The sequence below is a fragment of the Chiloscyllium plagiosum genome, unplaced genomic scaffold (assembly GCF_037043375.1).
Source record: "Chiloscyllium plagiosum isolate Xiang-an unplaced genomic scaffold, Cpla_swu_hap1 HiC_scaffold_34, whole genome shotgun sequence".
NCBI classification, from domain to species: domain Eukaryota; kingdom Metazoa; phylum Chordata; class Chondrichthyes; order Orectolobiformes; family Hemiscylliidae; genus Chiloscyllium; species Chiloscyllium plagiosum.
The window spans coordinates 16326975-16345778 of NW_028270172.1; the positions used below are offsets into that span (position 1 = coordinate 16326975).

The 18804-nt window shown below is 39.6% G+C and overlaps 1 protein-coding gene across 1 annotated transcript in view; it reads right to left on the reverse strand.

The window, feature by feature from the left end:
• Positions 1–18804, reverse strand: part of LOC122564274 (testis expressed protein 56-like) — a 116351-nt gene that overhangs the window by 79895 nt on the left and 17652 nt on the right. Inside the window, exon 2 of the mRNA XM_043718949.2 lies at positions 11574–11702. Coding sequence (XP_043574884.1) covers positions 11574–11702 — 129 coding nt within the window. The remainder of the gene's footprint in view (positions 1–11573; positions 11703–18804) is intronic.

An 18804-nucleotide genomic window follows, 5' to 3' on the forward strand; every position in this document is an offset into this window, starting at 1 on the left:
TAGAGTCACAGGTAGATAGGATAGTGAAAAAGGTGTTTGGTATGCTTTCCTTTATTGGTCAGGGTATTGAGTACAGGAGTTGGGAGGTCATGTTGCAGCTAGCTATACATGAGATTGGTTAGGCCACTGTTGGAACAGTGCATGCAATTCTGGTCTCCTTCCTGTCGGAAAGATGTTGTGAAACTTGAAAGGGTTCAGAAAAGATTTACAAGGATGTTGCCAAGGTTGGAGGATTTGAGCTATAGGGAGAGGCTTATCAGGCTGCGGCTGTTTTCCCTGGAGCGTCGGAGGCTGAGGGTGACCTTACAGAGATTTATAAAATTATGAGGGGCATGGATAGGATAAATAGACAAAGTCTTTTCCCTGGGATCGGGGAGTCCAGAACTAGAGGGCATAGGTCTAGGGTGAGAGGGGAAAGATATAAAAGAGACCTAAGGGGCAACCTTTTCACGCAGAGGGTGGTACGTGTATGGAATGAGCTGCCAGAGAAAGTGGTGGAGGCTGGTAGAATTGCAACATTTAAAAGGCATCTGGATGGGTATATGAATAGGAAGGGTTTGGAGGGATATGGGCCGGGTGCTGGCAAGTGGGACTAGATTGGGTTGGGATATCTGGTCAGCTTGGATGAGTTGGGCCGAAGGGTCTGTTTCAGTGCTATACATATCTATGACCCTATGACCTCCAATTTTGGTGTCATCTGCACACTTACTAACTATTTACAAGGATGTTGCCAGGTTGGAAGGTTTGAGTCATAGGGAGTGGCTGAATAGGTTGGGGCTATATTCCCTGGATGTTGGAGGTTGAGGGGTGACCTTGTCAAGGTTTATAAAATTATGAGGGGCATGGATAGGGAGAATGGCAAAGGCCTGTTTTCCCAGGGTAGGAAAGCCCAAAACTTGAGGGCTTAGGGTTTAAATTGACCAGGGAAGGATTTAAAAGGGATCTAAGGGGCAAATTTTTCACTCAAAGGTTGGTGCGTGTCTGAAATGAGCTGCCGTGGAAGTGCTGGAGGCTTGTAATATTATAACATTTAAAAGGCATCTGTATGGGTATCTGAATAGGAAAAGGTTAGAGGAAAATGGGCCAAAAGCTGTAAAATAGGACAAGATTAATTTAGGATATCAGATTGGCATGGACAAGTTGGATCAAAGGTCTGTTTCTGTGCTGTAGAACTCTAGCAGTAAACTTTAATTTGTTTTAAAGACAAAATCAAAACTCTCTTAAGTAGCTCACTGTTCCCCATAGTCACATCTTTGATGAAATAAATTGCATTTCTGCTGTTTCCCCTGAGCATGTATGAGAAGGAAGAATTGGCAACTGCAATGAATAAGTCATGAAGATACTCTTTGAATTTTCCTCAAGGAAGTATCAATTATTAAACAAGAATTGAGTTGATATTGGTTTTCTATCATTGCTGGTGCAAAGTGTTAATTGCTTTAATGACTTTTTAATCCAGCCATAGAGGTAGTTATGATGTTAGCACCTGTAATATACATACATTTTGGTCTTAATGTCTTATATGAAACAGGAAAATACATTCAACAATAAGATCAAGAAAACTTCGTTCATCCAATGCACCTTGCCATTCCAGTTCCATCACTGAGTCTGATCATTTTCAGCTTTCTCTCAAATTCATACCCTGGCTTAATGAAGATGTGACCATTCTAAATGCTTCTAATAACACAGTAACTTCGGTTGTAAGCGTCAAACTCAATGACTGAAAGTGTGAACAAGTTTTCCTTATGCGGAGTTCCACTTGCAGTTTTTGAATGTGTTCTAGTTGACTAAACTAATGGTTCTCTGTATTCATGCTGCAAATTCCCTTTGTCATGCCTGGAAGGAACAAAGGAATATACTGAATTGACTTTCTTCAAATCTACATTATCTTGTTTGATTTGTTTTCGAAATACAGACTCTTTGCTGGGGTGACAACATGGCTCACCAATCATGTAAGTTTTGACCAGTAGCAACAACAAGTCAAATGCTGACATCATCCTCTTGGAATGTCACCACTCCCTGCACTGTGTAGACATTCCAGTCAAGACAATGCAAATGAGCTGCAGAAGAGATGTCAGTGTCAGACAGTTCTGAAGAAAAGAAGAACTAAGAGCTCCTTATGTCTGAGAATGTACTAATGACTCTGCACTTATCTACTACAGAACAGTTTTTGTTAGGGGTTGGATCAAACCCACCTTGTTCGCCGAGTGGCTCAAACCTAGTCACATGACTGAAACGTTTTTCAAAATAGCTTTAATTGCAGCTTTGGATTTCTTTGTTAAATCTGATTTTTATTTTAGTATTGCAACCAGCAAAGCAGCTCCAGGCTTAGGTAGAGCCTACTGCATGTCTTGGCCGCTCTCAAAAACAATGCTGTACTTTACCTGAAAAATGAATTCAATTCTCAGAGTGCAAAATTATATTTATGTGCCTTCAGCTGCATCTGTCTGCATCTGAGATACTACCAGAAAGAATTTGACCAGATCAACTAACTGCAAGGACACTGACTTACTGAACTCTATTTCATGTGAATTAATGCCGATGCATTAAATTTTTAAAAAAACTTAATTCATAACTGAAACTTATCTTCCTTTCTTCCTCTATTTCTTTTCTTTCTTTTTTGTATGCTCGTATGCGTGAATGTCTCATAATAACCATTCTCCCTCCAATGGATTTTGAATGCATTAATAAATCCCATTTTTAAACTGGACTTCACAAATAGTGTTTGAGAAATGCAGTACAGCCTATTAACAGGAAAAGAAACTAAAAATAAATTTTGTCACAAACAGAAGAGATGGCCAATATAATAATTCAATTCATTTCTCCCTCTTGTCCTTCACATCATTATGATGTCAAACACTTGAAAGCTGTCCTTTCTTACTTTAGATTAGATTACTTACAGTGTAGAAACAGGCCCTTTGGCCCAACAAGTCCACACCAACCTGCCACCCACCCAGACCCATTCCCCTACACCTAATGCTACGGACAATTTAGCATGGGCAATTCACCTGACCTGCACATTTTTGGATTAGTGGGAGGAAACCGGAGCACCCAAAGGAAACCTACGGAGACACAGGGAGAATGTGCAAACTCCACACAGTCAGTTGCCTGAGGTGGGAATTGAGGAGAAAGTGAGGTCTGCAGATGCTGGAGATCAGAGCTGAAAATGTGTTGCTGGTAAAGCACAGCAGGTCAGGCAGCATCCAAGGAACAGGAGAATCGATGTTTCGGGCATAAGCCCTTCATCAGGAGGTGGGAATTGAACCCAGGTCTCTGGTGCCGTGAGGTAGCAGTGCTAACCATTGTGCCACCGTAGATGAATGAAGATTGGGAAGAAAGGTGAATATGTTATTTCTTATTTATTCAGATTAGCCATCGCGTACTACAAGTTATTCATGGGGATAATGTTTAAACCCATAGGTTGCCGACACATCAGAACACCTTGGAGCCATTGTCCAATGAGGATATGCTAACACTGGAGACCATAAGACATGAGAACAGACACAGGCCATTGTACATTCACTATGGCAGGAGACAGAGAGTGATGGTGGAGAGTTGCTTTTGTGACTGGAGGCCTGCCACCAGCGGTGTTCTACAGGGATTGGTTCTGGGTCGTTTTTATTTGCCATTTGTATTCAGCTTCTCCCTAGAGCTCAAATCTTCCAACCCTGGCAACATCCTTGTAAATCTTTTCTGAACCCTGTCAAGTTTCACAACATCCTTCCTACAGGAATTACACACAATATTCCAAAAGGCCTAACCAATATAGCTGCAACATGACCTCACAACTCCTATACGCAATGATCTCACCAATAAATGAAAACATACCAAAAGCCTTCTTCACTATCCTGTTCTGCCTGCGACTCCACTTTCAAGGAACTATGAACCTGCACTCCAAGATCTCTTTGTTCAGCAACACTCCCCAGGACTTTACCATTAAATGCATAGATCCTGCTAAGATTTGCTTTCCCAAAATGCAGCACCTCACATTTATCTAAATTAAACTCCTTCTTATTAATTCATATTGTAAATAATTTTGGCCTCAGCATTGATCTCTGCAGCATTATCTCAACACTCTGTTTTCTCTTACTTATCCAGTCCTCTATCCATGCTAATACACTATACCAAATACCATAGGCTCATCTTATTAAGCAGCCTTATGTGTATTACCTTACCAAACACCTTTGGAAATCCAAACATATTATATCTACTGGTTCCCCTTTATTTACCCTGCCTATTACCACCTCAAATAATAACAAATTTCTCAAGTGTGATTTCCCTTTCATGAAGCCATGATTGATTATATTATATATTTCTAAATGCTTTGCTAGTACATCTTTTATCAAGGACTCTAACATTTTCTCAATGATAGATTAAGCTGACTGGCATACCTATTTAGTTGTCTCCCTCCCTTTTTGAATAAGGAAGTTACAGAGGCAGTTTTCCAATCCTCTGGAAGCTCTGGTGATTCTTGGAAGATTAATACTGGTGCATCCATTATTTCTGAAAGTACTTCCTATAAAATCTTAGAATGCCATTCATCAGATTCAGGGAACATTGCAAAAGCAGGAGCGAGAAAACTGATGAACAGCTCCATACGTTATGTGGAGGACAACTCCATGCAAGGGCTAATATCAAATTGATTTCAACAATGGAGAGGCAGGAACTGGCAAGTAGACAGGCAGCAAAACAACATGTATCCCAGTTTTAATTAAATCTCATAGCACCTTGAAACACTAGGCAGGAAACCACAGCCCAAATTGATCAGTAGTTAAACAAAGGAGTTAGCTACACTTAACTGAACAAAGATGCTGACATTTTGATGCTCCAGTGATAGAAGGGTTGCTAGGGTGACCAACTCTACAGGAGGCAATAAAACAGTCTACAGCTTACTTATTCTCTGAATTTAAAAACAGACACCAAGTTCACGGGGCAATTTGTACAATTAATACAAGAGCACAGGCTGTGGCTTGGTGACAATGTCACTGGACGCATAATTAAGAGATTTAGGCTAATGCTCTTGGGGCATGGGTTCTAGTCAGAGGCACAAACAGACATTTCTGCGACCAACAGCAAAACATCAGAATGGTGTGTTGCGTTTCTGTTGCCAAAATCAAGGATATCTCGGAGAGGGTGCAGAATGTTCTCAAAGGTGAGAAGGACCAGCAGGAGGTTGTTGGACACATTGGAACTAATGAAATAGGAAGAAATAAGGATGAGATTCTGAGGAGAGAATATAGGAAGTTAGGCAAGAATTTAAAAAGGAGGTCCTTAAGGCTAGTAATATCTAGATTACTCCCTGTTCTACAAGCTAGTGAGGATACAGCAGATGAATTTGTGGCTGAGGAGCTGGTGCAGGGGAGATGGATTCATATTTTTGGATCATTGGAATCTTTTCTGGACTAGGAGTGTCGAAAGTGTGGTGCTGGAAAAGCAGGAGAATCTACGTTTTGGGCACAAGCCCTTCATCAGGAAATATCAATTCTCCTGCTCCTCGGATGCTGCCTGACCTGCTGTTCTTTTCCAGTACCACACTCTCATCTCTGATCTCCAGCATCTGTAGTCCTCACTTGCTCTTGGAGTAGAAGTGACCTGTATAAGAAGGACGGATTGCATCCAAATTAGAAGAGGACTAATATACTGGTAGGGAGATTTGCTAGAGCTGCTCAGAAGGATTTTAAGTAGTAAGGTTGGGGGAAGGCGGGGGTAGGGACCCAGGGAGGTAGTGAGGAAAAAGAGCAGATAGAACAATCTGAGACTGGTACAGTTGGGAAAAAGGAGTAAGTCAAATAGTCAGGGCAGGCAGGGACAAAGCAGAGAACAAGGTCGGATTGACAAATTAAACTGCATTTATTTCCATGCAAGAGGGTAGGCAGATGAACTCAGAGCATGGTTCGGAACATTGCACTGGGATATCATTGCAATTACAGATTTGTGGCTCAGGAATGAACAGGACTGGCAGTTTAATGTTCCAGGACATAGATCCTCTAAGAAGGATAGAAAAGGGAGCAAGAGAGAAGGGGGAGAGGCATGTTTGATTAAGGATAAAATTACTGCTATATTTAGGGAGGATATTCCTCAGAATACGTCCAGGGAAGTTATTTGGGTGAAACTAACAAATAACAAAAGAGATGGTCACCTTGTTGAAATTACACTATAGATTCCGCAATAATCAGCCGGAAGTTGAGAAACAAATTTATAAGAAGATCTCAGTTATCTGTGAGAATAATAGGGTGGTTATGGTAGGGGATTTTAACTTTCCAAACATAGACTGGGACTGCCATAATGTTAAGGGTTTAGATGGAGAGGAATTTGTTAAGTGTGTACATGAACATTTTCTGATTCAGTATGTGGATGTACCTACTAGAGAAGGTGCAAAACTTGACCTACTCTTGGGAACTAAGGCAGTGAGGGAGCACTTTGCAACCAGTGATCATAACTTTATTAGTTTTAAAATAGTGATGGAAATGAATAGATCATATCTAAAAGTTAAAGTTCTAAATTGGAGGAAAGCGAATTTTGACAGTATTAGGCAAGAACTTCTAAAAATTGGTTGGGATTCTTTACCCAAAGAGTAGAGGGGTGTGGAGTGCTCCGCCTGCAACACGCCAACATTAAGGGCATTTAATTGGTCATTGGATAAATATATGGATGAAAATGGAACAGTGTAGGTTAGATGGGCTTCAGGTTGGCGCAACATCAAGGGCTGAAGGGCCTGTACTATGCTGTAATGTTCTATGTTCTATGAGAGCAGATGTTCAGAGGAAAAGGGATAGCTGAAAAGTGGGAAGCATTCAAAAGTGAGATAACAAAAGTCCAGAGATAATATGTTCCTGTTAGGGTGAAAGGCAAGACTGGTAGGTGTAGGAAAAGCAGGATAACTAGGGAAATTGAGGTTTGATCAAGAAAGAAAATAAGCATATATCAGGTTCAGAGAGCAGAGATCAAGTGAATCCTTAGAAGGGTGTAAAGTTAGCAGAAGCATACTTAAGAGGGAAATCAGGAGGGCAAAAAGGGGACACAAAATAGCTTTGGCCTATAGAATTAAGAAACGTCCAAAGGGATTCTACAAATACATAAAGGACAAAAGAGCAACTAGGGAGGGATAGGGTCCCTTAAAAATCAACTAGGCCACCTACATGTGGAACCACAGCAAACGGGGGAGATACTAAACAAGTATTTTGCATCAATTTTTTTTATGGAGAAGGATATGCAAGATATAGAACATGGAGAAATAATTAACTACATCTTGAAAAATGTCAAAATTACAGAAGAAGAGGCGCTGGACATCTTAAAATGCATCAAGGTGGATAAATCCCCAAGACCTGATCAGGTGCACCCTAGAACTCTGTGGACAGCTAGGGAAGAGATTGCTGGGCCCTTTGCTGAGATATCTGCATCATCGATAGTCACAGGCGAGTGCTAGAAGACTGGAGGTTGGCTAACGTTGTGCCACCATTAAAGAAAGGTGGTAAGGAAAAGCCAGGGAATTATAGACTAGTGAGCCTGACATTGATGGAGGGTAAGTTTTTAGAATAGATTATTTACATTGTGGAAACAGGCCTTTCGGCACAACAAGTCTACACCAACCCTATGACGAGCAACCCACCCAGACCTGTTCCCCTACATTAACCCCTTCACCTAATGCTATGGGCAATTTAGCATGGCCAATTCACCTAACCTGCACAGCTTTGGACTGTGGGAGGAAACCCACGCAGACACAGGGAGAATGTGCAAACTCCAAACAGACAGTTGCCCGAGACGGGAATTGAACCCGGGTCTCTGGCGCTGTGAGGCAGCAGTGCTAACCACTGTGCCACTGTGCCCCCCATGTTGTTGGAGGGAATCCTGAGAGACAGTATTTACATGCATTTGGAAAGGCAAGGACTGTTTGATGACAGTCAACATGGCTTTGTGGAGTGGAAATTGTGTCTCAGGAACTTGATTAGGTTTTTGAAGAAGTAACAAAGAAGATTGATGAGGGCAGAGAGTGGATGTGATTTATATGGATTTCAGTAAGGTATTCAACAAGGTTCCTCATGGTAGACTGATTAGCAAAGTTAGATCATACGGAATCCAGGGAGAACTAGCTATTTGGATACAGAATTGGCTCAAAGATACAAGACAGAGGGCAGTGGTGAGGTTAGCTTTTCAGACTGGAGGCCTGTGACCAGCAGTGGGCCATAAGGGTCAGTTCTGGATCCACTGCTTTTTATCATTTATACAAATGATTTGGATGTGAACATAGGAAGTAGGGTTAATTTGAACCCGGGTTCAAATGTGAGGTGTTGCATTTGAAAAGGCAAATCAGAGCAGGACTTATACATTTAATGGTAAGATCCTAGTGAGTGTCGCTGAATAAAGATGCCTTGGAGTACAGGTTCATTTTTGGAGTATGCATACAATTCTAGTCTCCTTCCTATAGGAAGGATGTTGTAAAACTTGAAATGGTTCAGAAAAGATTTACAAGGATGCTGCCATGGTTGGAAGGTTTGCGCTCTAGAGGGAGGCTGCATAAGCTGGGGCTACATTCCCTGGAGCATTGGAGATGGAGGGGTGATGTTATAGATAGTGACAATAAAATCAGGAGGAGCATGCATAGGTAAACAGGCAAGGTCTTTTCCCCAGGAAGGGGGAATCCAAAATTACAGAGCATCAGTCTCAGGTAAGAGGGGAATGATATAAAACGGACCTAAGGGGAAACTGTTTCATGCAGAGGATGGGTAAGAATATGGAATGTGCTGCCAAAGGAAATGGTGAAGGCTGGTACGAGTATAACACTTAAAAGGCAGCTGCATGGGTATAAGAATAGGAAGGTTTAGACAGATATGGGCCAAATGCTGGCAAATGTGACTAAATCTATATAGGATACCTGGTCGGCATGGATGAGTTGGACCAAAGGGTCTGTTTCCATATCTCTATGACTCTAATTGTCATAAAACCTTTCTGGTGCACTGATACCCTTTAGAGAAGGAAATTTGGCCTGCATGTTGCTGTAGATTTCCAGCAACGTGCGTGGCTCTTAGATGTCGTTATGAATCAGACCAAATCCCCTCAAAATATATGAAGAGGGTAGCCTAGACCCTAACCTTTTCTTATTTTCAAGGTAAGTATGAGGTGTTATGTTCCAGATGCAATTCAATTGGTCAAACTACTAGACTTCAAACGAAACACACTTTATTCATACACTATAATTAAAATATGGACAAAACAAAAAAAAAGAAATGAATTGGCTTAACTATATCCAAATGCTTAACAAATATAATGTGTGTAACATCCTAAAAACACATCCTTGGCAAAGGCAAATTCAGTAAGATAGATTGTCTCACATGCAATCCTCCAGTCCAGGAAGAAAAACATCAAGAGAAACTCTGAGAAAGAGAGTAGCAGAGAGAGAGATGTACTCCAGCTTCCAATCCCAGCTTCAAGACCCCCAACAACAACTACTACTTAAAAACTAATGCTAAATATACTGGTTCTGTGGGAGCTTGACCCCACCCATTCAAGCTGCTTTTATTGTTCTGAATTCAGAAGAAAATCCCCAAGCTCCCCTTTGGCAGCTTATTCCATATTCTTACCCATCCTCTGCATGAAAAAGTTTCCCCTTTATCAGCTTTGAAGCAGATTGCTTGTCCTGCTTCAACCTTTCTTCATTAAAAAAAACAAAGGCCAAATGCACCTTTTAAAGCCATAGTATCATCACAATGTCTTCTGAGAATATCAAACTGCTACAAAGTCTGAAAAAAGGAATGAAGGCCTATGTGTCACCCGACATTGACCCAGGCACAAAGAACAGTGACAAACATGGATGTATTGACCCTGCAAAGTTCAACCTTACAAACATGTGGGGGCTTGTGCCAAAACTGAGAGAACTGTTCCACTAGACATGAAACAGGCATTAGGAGCTTAACATGTGAAAATCAGGAAGCTGTCTGTTATAGCCAAATTAAAATTGTAGAAGTGAATGGCTCTTGGCACACTTCCTTTTCCTGCCTACACAAAATACAGCTTAAAACCGGAATATCTAACCTGCACCTTGGCACCTTCATGGAATTTTTTTCACTCTCTTGTTAACCTAAGACATTCAGAGAATGGAATTTGACAAATCATTTCAAATGTTTCATGTGAATGCAGGTTGCTTTTAAAATTGCACAGTGAGCATTTCAGAATTTTACAGACCACGAAATGTCCTCCATCTGTTCCATTTATCACCCTTTGGAGCATCGTGGTGATGTGTGCCTGAGCTGACAGGGTGAATGTGGTTCACACAGCAATCTGCCCCACCTCACACCTGCCCAAGCTGTTTTGTCTTATAGGAAGGCAGCTCAGGAAAATTAATTCAATCCCTTACCTCGAGTCACAAATTTCTTTCACACAAAACAAGCAGAACAAGCCTGTGACTCACGATAGGAGTATAAACACAATTCCATTTTCCCTGAGCTAAACAGGAATGTGATTAAAACGAGACACCAGAGAATAGCAGGTGGAAAAACAGTTGCTGTTCGGTATAGAATTCCTCACTGAAAACAGGCCAAGAGGGACCTCATTTCAATTACCACATATCAGCTCCTGCACCTCTTGAGGCCTTATTTGTGGATTCTAAATGATTTGGGATTTAAATAGAAAATGCTAGATATACACAGGTGGTGTCTGAAAACAGAGAAGATAGGTTAAGATCTCAGTGAGATAACTTTATTTACAACTGAATGTTCAGGTTCAGTCTTTACTGATTGTTCATGTTCAGAAATGGCTGGTAATTGCCAGTCTAGACCAGTTATGAACTTGCATCTTTAATTTCTGCTTTGAATCGGTAACATGTTCAGGTTTATCAATTAACAGCAAATAACTTATTTAAGGTATATGTTCCTCTGCTATTCCAGAAAGTGACATATCACCACGCCAGGCTAAAACTACTTGGTCAGATTTATTTGCGTAAAAGGATACATAGAAATAAAAGAGCCCAACACAATAAACAAACTCATCTAGCCATTTACAAAACCAAAATGAAATTGGGATCAATCCCATCGCCTCGTTTTGGCAGGAACAGGGCTTTCATGGGTTGGAAATGTTGCCTTGTTTCTACTGCTGGTATAGCTGCTACTATTTTTGTTCTACCCTTGCATGGGTTTTAATTGATTAATTGATTGATTTATTGTCATGTGTACCAAAGTACATTGAAAAGCTTTGTTTACGAGCAGTACAGGCCAATCCTAGTAAGCAAGGATGCACAGATCAAAAAGACTTAAACAGGGACATGCACTAGGTAAGATTAATGTTAGCAAGATCAGCATTATTTGAGGTACTATAATGGGCAGAACATGAGCCAGGCACAATCTTCATTGGTACCAAACATTGGTCTGACTATCCAGCTTTCCCCTTCAGCTAAACAAATAGTTCTGATCCATTTATCAAATCTGTTCCCATGTCCTTCAATCCGCATCTCCCCTATAACAATGCAAGGAAATGCATGTGACATATATGTTGAATAGCATCAAAATGGTCAACTCTAAATTTGATGTATGACTTCATATGGAGTGGACTTTTTTATAAGTTAGTGAAATTGAACTCTCTCTTACCTCTCTCTTTTGTCTTGGTTTTTTTCCTGAATTTTGTTCTCCAAAGGTCTTCATCTTCTCCCTCTGTGCTTTCCTTGCTACTCAGCTGTGACAAGATGTTTGACAGAATGCGCTGAGGGTTGGATTGTTCTGGCAAGAAAGGAAGTCACTGAGAATGGCATAGTTTACTTTCCAATGTTTCCCCATTCTTCCACATATTCCTTCACATTCTCATTCCCTATTTAACCCTCTTCTTCTCACCACATGCACATTGCCAGCATTTCCTCCTCACTTTAATGTTACCCACGTCACTCTTAACCATCCTTCCATTCTTGTCTCACTCTTATTGACTTGACCAGCGGGTGAGTGGCAAGAGGATATACCCTTACAACATTTTCCTGAATATAATTGCATAAGATCAGTGTTGGTAATCCTGAAGATAAAACTTTACTCCCATGTACTGATTAAAGACCCCTCTGATTTTTTTTCTCTGGTAGGAATTTTGTTAAATGTGAAATGCCTTTTCACACAACATTGCAGAAACTAAAATCGTATCACAAGAAGTGGAATTTACACTTAGGAGTCAAATTGGTGAACACACCAATTCCTTTACTGCAATAGTTTCACATTCACCTCAACTCTTGTTAAATCATTCATAGCTTGGAGCTTTCTCCCTCATGGGGAAACTATTTAGAAATGCACCATCTATTCTAGAACCATTATTTTAATCATTTTATTTATTGTTTGTAACTATCTTGAAAACTTGGATTGAGTCGATATTTTGAGGGAAATAATTTTAGGTTTATTTGTATGTACAGATTTAATCATTTACTTTGACTCTGTATAATAAACATCCTGCCAATTTCGAACATAAAATGAAATCCTGCTCCATTCTTCTAATTGTCTAGTCTGTTTTACTTTATTACCTCAACATTATCTTAAAAGTTTACAAGAATAGGTCGACAACCAGTCTTTGTTTAGCGCATGTCACCATTGAAAAAAGCTCCATATATCTCAACATCTTCTGCTTTTCCACTTGCTTTGAATGTGGTTCGAAATAATTAGGCTGGATTTCTGTGGACCAAATCCTGGAGGGCTTTTAAAATGGCAGGAGGGTCTCAGGTTTGGAGTCCAACTTGCAGTGTCAGTAGATCCATTTTTGTCGGAAGGGGGGAAAGGGGTGGGGTGAGAATTCTGAATACAGCAGGGCCTTTTGAAACTTAGGACATTAATTAGGCTATGTTGACAAAATTTCTATGGGTCCAGAGGCATTGACATAAATGGGTATTATCTGCAATTATATTATCTTTCCAAAATGCACCCAGTCACTAATCTGATTATTAGGGTACGTTTGAAGAGGGAGCATATTGCAGCAACTTAATTCATCAAAATGTCCAGGAATGTCAAACACAATGGCCTCAGATTTCCCACTTCCTCACAGTATCACAACATCATGCAAGGCAGGAGGAGGCCGTTTGGTCCATCATGAGCAGCCTTTTCGAGTGCCAATATCTTACTTTATTCAAATATCCTTGCAAATTATTTTTATTCAAACAATTGTACATTATCCTCTTTTAGCAGCATCAAAGAGCAGTGATTTGAGGGAAAACCTTTTAGTGGATCCATTCTTGACTGGCTTACACCTTGTTTTCATCCTGATCACATTTCTGCCAGCATGGAGGATGTTGCTTACAACATTTTGTTTGTTAGTTGATATGAATAAGTCAAATAATTATAGCATTACCAATAACCAAAATTCTCTCATCAGTAGTGCTTGCAGTGAATAACGGGCATTTGAACAAGTTTAATGGAGGTTTATGATCCATGGATCACAGTATATTGGCTTCCTTCAAAACAGATATTCATCTATAGAACTTTGCCTGATATGTGAGCATTTACTAGTTAATTTGGATGTCTTAGAGTTGCTGTGATCTCTGGGAATTGCTGGAGTGAGAGAATCTTCAGTAATCTACAGGTTTACTGACTTCCACAACACATTGAAACCAGGGGTCTTCCAAAGGGTTCCCTGTTTATTTTATACCTGTTGAAAAGGAAGAAGATTCGGAAAGGGGACTAACAGGAGCAGACTGAAACCAACACATCAATATTCAAGCATATGTATTCATAAGGCCTGAAAATTGTAGGAAGGTACCTTTGGGGAACTTTGCCTCAGGGAACCTTAGTCAACAAGACAATGCAGATCTTTAGGGAATTTCCCATGTTGATGTCAGTAAAAATAATCTCGAATGCTCTCAACTCTTGAGACACTAGCTGCCACTAGCAACTTCTTTAATATCAGTTAAGATGCAATTTATACTGACAATAGATTCCCTCTTTAGGAAAAGCTACAGACTTCATTAATTTTGGTCTGATAGCATTACAGTTGCTACAAATCGTGATACAAATTTCCAAAGGCAGTAGATAGTGTGATAGTGTTATGAAGATGTAGGTGTACTGTACCTTTAATAGAATTAAAAGCTAGCAAAAACTGCCTGACAGCACCGAGTGTTCTGAAAAAAAGATACAACGTAACATGTGCTCCAGCTACTAGGATAACTTGTTGCCTGGAAACAACAAAACAGATTTGAATTAGGCCAATTGGTTTAAATTATACCCTAAAAAAATACCAAACTCCAATCCAGTTTGAATTGAGTATATTGACAATCTTAAAAGCTAATGACACAATCTGATGCTTTGGGGATATAAGACTGGGGATAATTGAACATTTCAGAGGAGAACTGCCAAGCTACCAGCATGTCAAGACTGTCTGAAAAATAGCTCTCTTAAAGGTACCTTTATCAATCAGTGACCTGTGAAGCAGAACCCCTACAAAGGACAGGAATGCAGAGAAAACTGAAAGCTGCCTGGTTTTGAGATAAGAAGTTTTGTTTTGTAAATCTTAATTGGGAGTTTTATCGGACTAGATGGGAAAGTAAAGATAGGTTAGAGAGGAGTTCTAAACAGTTGCTAGTTCATTATTCTCTGTTATACTCAAAAAAATAAAGTTGTTAATTTTTACTTTAAATAGTGCTTGGTCTCTTGAATTTTCACAGATTATTGCATGGGTTAAATCATTCTGTGTTCTGGGGTTTAAATTAGCAGAGAGGTTTACCCTGTGTTCTAACAGTTTGGGGGCTCAGGTCCATGATTTGAACTGTTTTAGACAGATTTGAATAGATTTGGGGGTACGAAAAATTCCCAACACATTCAAAGACATGCAGGTTAGTGTCCTAGATCTCTAAATAAAACCTAGATCTCAGTGACTTGTGGTTGAGTAAATTAAAAGTGAGAGAAATGGCTCTTAAAATTGCTAAAGAGATTTTGGGATTTGAAGATGATTCTCAAATTTGCAAAGAAAGTTGAGGAGGAAAGATAAAGACCATCATTTTAGAATGAGCAAATAAGTTATATTTGGGTTTAACCAAGGACAGAAGTAAAGCTGAAATTTTAAGGGAGTTACTCAAACATTTAGGTGTGTCAGAAAAATAAACAAGTGCAGTACAGGTAGAAGAAGCTAAATTACAATTGAGGAAAATGGAGTCAGAAGATAAACAGAGGAAGAGAGAAAAAGAAAGAGAGAGAAGAAAGAGAGAGAAAGAGGAAAAAGAAAGAGAGGAAAAAGAGCGACAGAAGGGTTTTAGCTGCGCAGAAAGAGAAAAAATGGAGAGGCAAAAAGAGAGAGAATTTGAACTTAAGAAGTTGCGACTTTGTCAGCAAAGTCAAGTTAACAGGATTGAGATGAAAAGAGAAGGTAGTGATATATACAAGTATGCCAAAATGCTGCTACATTTTGATGAGAATGATGTTGAAGCCTTCTTTATTTCATTCGAAAAATTGGTGAGGCAAATGGAGTGGTCTAAGGATTTATGGGTAATGTTAGTTCAGACTAAACTGATAGGCAGAGCTAGTGAGTTATATGCCACACTGTCAGATCGGGTGTCAGGAGATTATGAAGAGGTTAAACAGACTGTTTTTAAGTGCTTATGAATTGGCACCAGAAGCAGTTCAGAAACACAAAGAAGGAACCAGGTCAGACTTATGTTGAGTTTGAAAGAATTAAACATAGACATTTTGATCGATGGGTGCGTGCTTTGAAACTAGATAAGACCTTTTGAGGCTCTAAGAGAGATTATTCTGCTGAGGAGTTTAAAAGTTCATTTCCAGAGATGGTAAGGATTCACATAGAGGAACAGAAAGTTCAGGAAGTGAGAAGGGCAGCAGTGCTGGTCGTTAAAGAAAGACTCTGTGGAAAAAGATATCGTAAAAGATGCTAAGCCAGTGGCATAACTGAAGGTAGTAAAAGAGACCCTAAGAAGAGCCAAGGAGCTGCAGGAGAGTGCACAGCCGAGGCAAGGGCTGGGTATGGAGTCAGTAGCTGATCTCTACAAAGAATTCGCCTCTGTGGGTAAAGTTTACTCAGAATTTTATTGCATTTAAAGCATGTGACACTTTGTTTTCTTGAAACTTGACATTTTTGCTTATCGTGAAATAAAAGCCATTTTGTTCACACTTGATACACTAAATGTCATCACTTCCTCCAGTCATATTAGCTTTGCAGTTCTACTCATGGAGATAGAAGCTCACTGCATTGAGTGATAATGTTGTCAATAGGACATGCCACATATGATTTAAAATTTATACAGTTCCTCAAGCAAATTAAATGTTAACCGCCCTCTCCCTTGGTTAAGTTGGTATTTTCATTCCACCAACTTAAAAAATGCACCACGGGGTCAAGCGTACGCTGAAATTTGTGTACTAGCCTTATGTGATGCAACCTCAATGTCCAAACTGTGGCTTACTACAGGTAGAAAGCTGGCAGTTACATTAATGTACCCATCTTTCTCTGTAAAATCTTCCAAATGATCAGAAGGTATGTGCTTGTTGATGGCAACCTGGGCAGGAAGGCTGGCAGAAGCCAAGCAATGCTTCCCACTCACCAGGCTACAGCTTGGTCAGGTCCATTCTATTCAAAATACTTTGCTTACATCTGGAACACACTGTGGACTGAGTGTATGATCATGCAGATTCAACTGAAACATTTAAAGGGAGCTGGACCGTTACTTGAAAGGCAGCAATTTGAAAGTTAATGAGGAGAAGGTGGAGGAAAGGCACTAACGAATTACTCATTTGGAGCACGGGTGCAGACGCGATAGGCTGAATGGTCTCCTTCTGCACTGAAACAATTCTGTGGTTCTGTCGTACATTGAGATTGAGAAGATTCAATTTTTATAGACCATCAGCAGAGAAAGGATGCATAGTTGAAAAGCACTGTTTCTTTCCAAAGGCATGATGGCAGCTAATGAAAGTTCTCTGTGATCAGCTGTTTGACTGATTTCCATATAGACACCAAAAGTTACTGAGGCGAGCGCATTCCTCAATGTGTCCAAGAAAAATCATTACTTAGTGATTGATCGTGAATAGATAGTGTGTGACTAGCCTCTAATGTGCACAGAGAAACAACAGTATATAAATGTCAACATTCCAAGGCAACTTTTGAATAAAGTCATTCAGAGTATAATTGACAGGATGGATTGTTGCTGTGAGCAATTTCCTTTCAGGAATCATAAAGGCGGACATTAAATACATTGGACCATCTTTTTTGCTTCATGTCTAACTATATCTATATACAACTGCAGTTTCTAGTTCACTACATTTGTGAGAACAAAAAGTCAAGAAGTGCTGTAAAAGACAAAAGCAATGCAAAATAATTAAAAATAAAGCAGAAAAAAATGAACATAATATTTTTGTCACCATTAAGTGTGGAAAATGTAAAACTTGCAAACATGTTGAATGACTGAAACTATAAGCAGAGATCCTTTTCAGAGGCTTTATAATTATGTGAAGGGAAAATCAAGGGATGCTGATAGGTGAGTTGAAATAAGCTATAAGGAACATAAGAACTGGCACAGACCAGTCAGACTGAATGGACTGTTTTATTGTGGTGCAAAATTCATTGTTATTTTATGTCCTAGGTTTCTGTTGTTCTTCCTCAAGTTTGGGATTCTACTGACATTGCTGTTGTCTCTTCATTTCACTCTCCGCCTTTAAGACCCTTGTAATTAGTGGTCTTTGAAATACCTTTGGATATATTTCCATTTATTGTTTTCAATATGCAATGATTGATTGCAATTAGATAGTGTGTGAATAGCCTTTGATGTGCATAAGGAAAGTCTCTATATGAATGCAAATTAAAATTTTTATTTTGTCAGAACTGTGGTGGGGAGGTGATTTTCAGAAATGCAAACTATTTCTCCAACAAATGTTTATAAACCAAGATAATTCTCACTAACATAATGCCTTTAATATAATAAGGTGCTTCACAGGAATATAATACAAGCTGACACAGGATCTATAGCTCAAAAAAGACTAACATCTCCATGCTCATAGCTGAGATCCCACATGAGCCTCTTTCCATCTTTTCCCATTGAAATCTATCATCACAAACCTTTAGTTTCAGTTATGAAGATGGGTACTTGCCTAGCTTCCTCTTAAATGCATTTATATATTCACTTCAATTACTCCTTCTATAATCTCACCTGTCTTTGAGTAAAGAAGCGTCTTCTGACCTCCCTGTTGGATTTGTTCGGTGATTAACATATATTGATAGCTGCCTTTTCTGCTCTTCCCCACAAGAAGAAACAGACTCTTTGTAACCACTCATTGAAACTTTCATAGTTTAAATGTCTCTGTGAAGTCATTTCTCAGCCTTCAATTTTTTTAAGGGAAAAGGAGACCCAGCTACCTGTTAATTATTAGCAAAGGCATTACTCTTCTGAATCTCCACTTAGCAAATTTCTGATTGTAGTTCTGACATTATGGGTAAGCCCTGGGTCTCTGCTTTACCCAGCTATGAGGAAACAAGATATTCCATATCATTTTCACTTCCTTCTGATGACCTATTGTAGCTACACTGACTGAGGCCTGTCTCTCATACCACAGGTAAGTTTGAGAGATTGGCATGACCATCAAATCTCCAGCATAGTATGATGCAAATAGTTTAATTTAAATGAGTAGTGCTTCTACTAAAATAGAAATAAAAATGAGTTTCACATAGAACATAGAACGTTACAGCGCAGTGCAGGCCCTGTAAATTCGGCCCTTGATGTTGCGTCAACCTGCAAAATTAATCTGATGCCCATCTAACCTACACCATGCCATTATTATTCATGTTATGTCCAATGCCCGTTTAAATGTCTTTAACGTCAGCGAGTCTATTACTGTTGCAGGTAAACCATTCCATGCCCCTGCTACT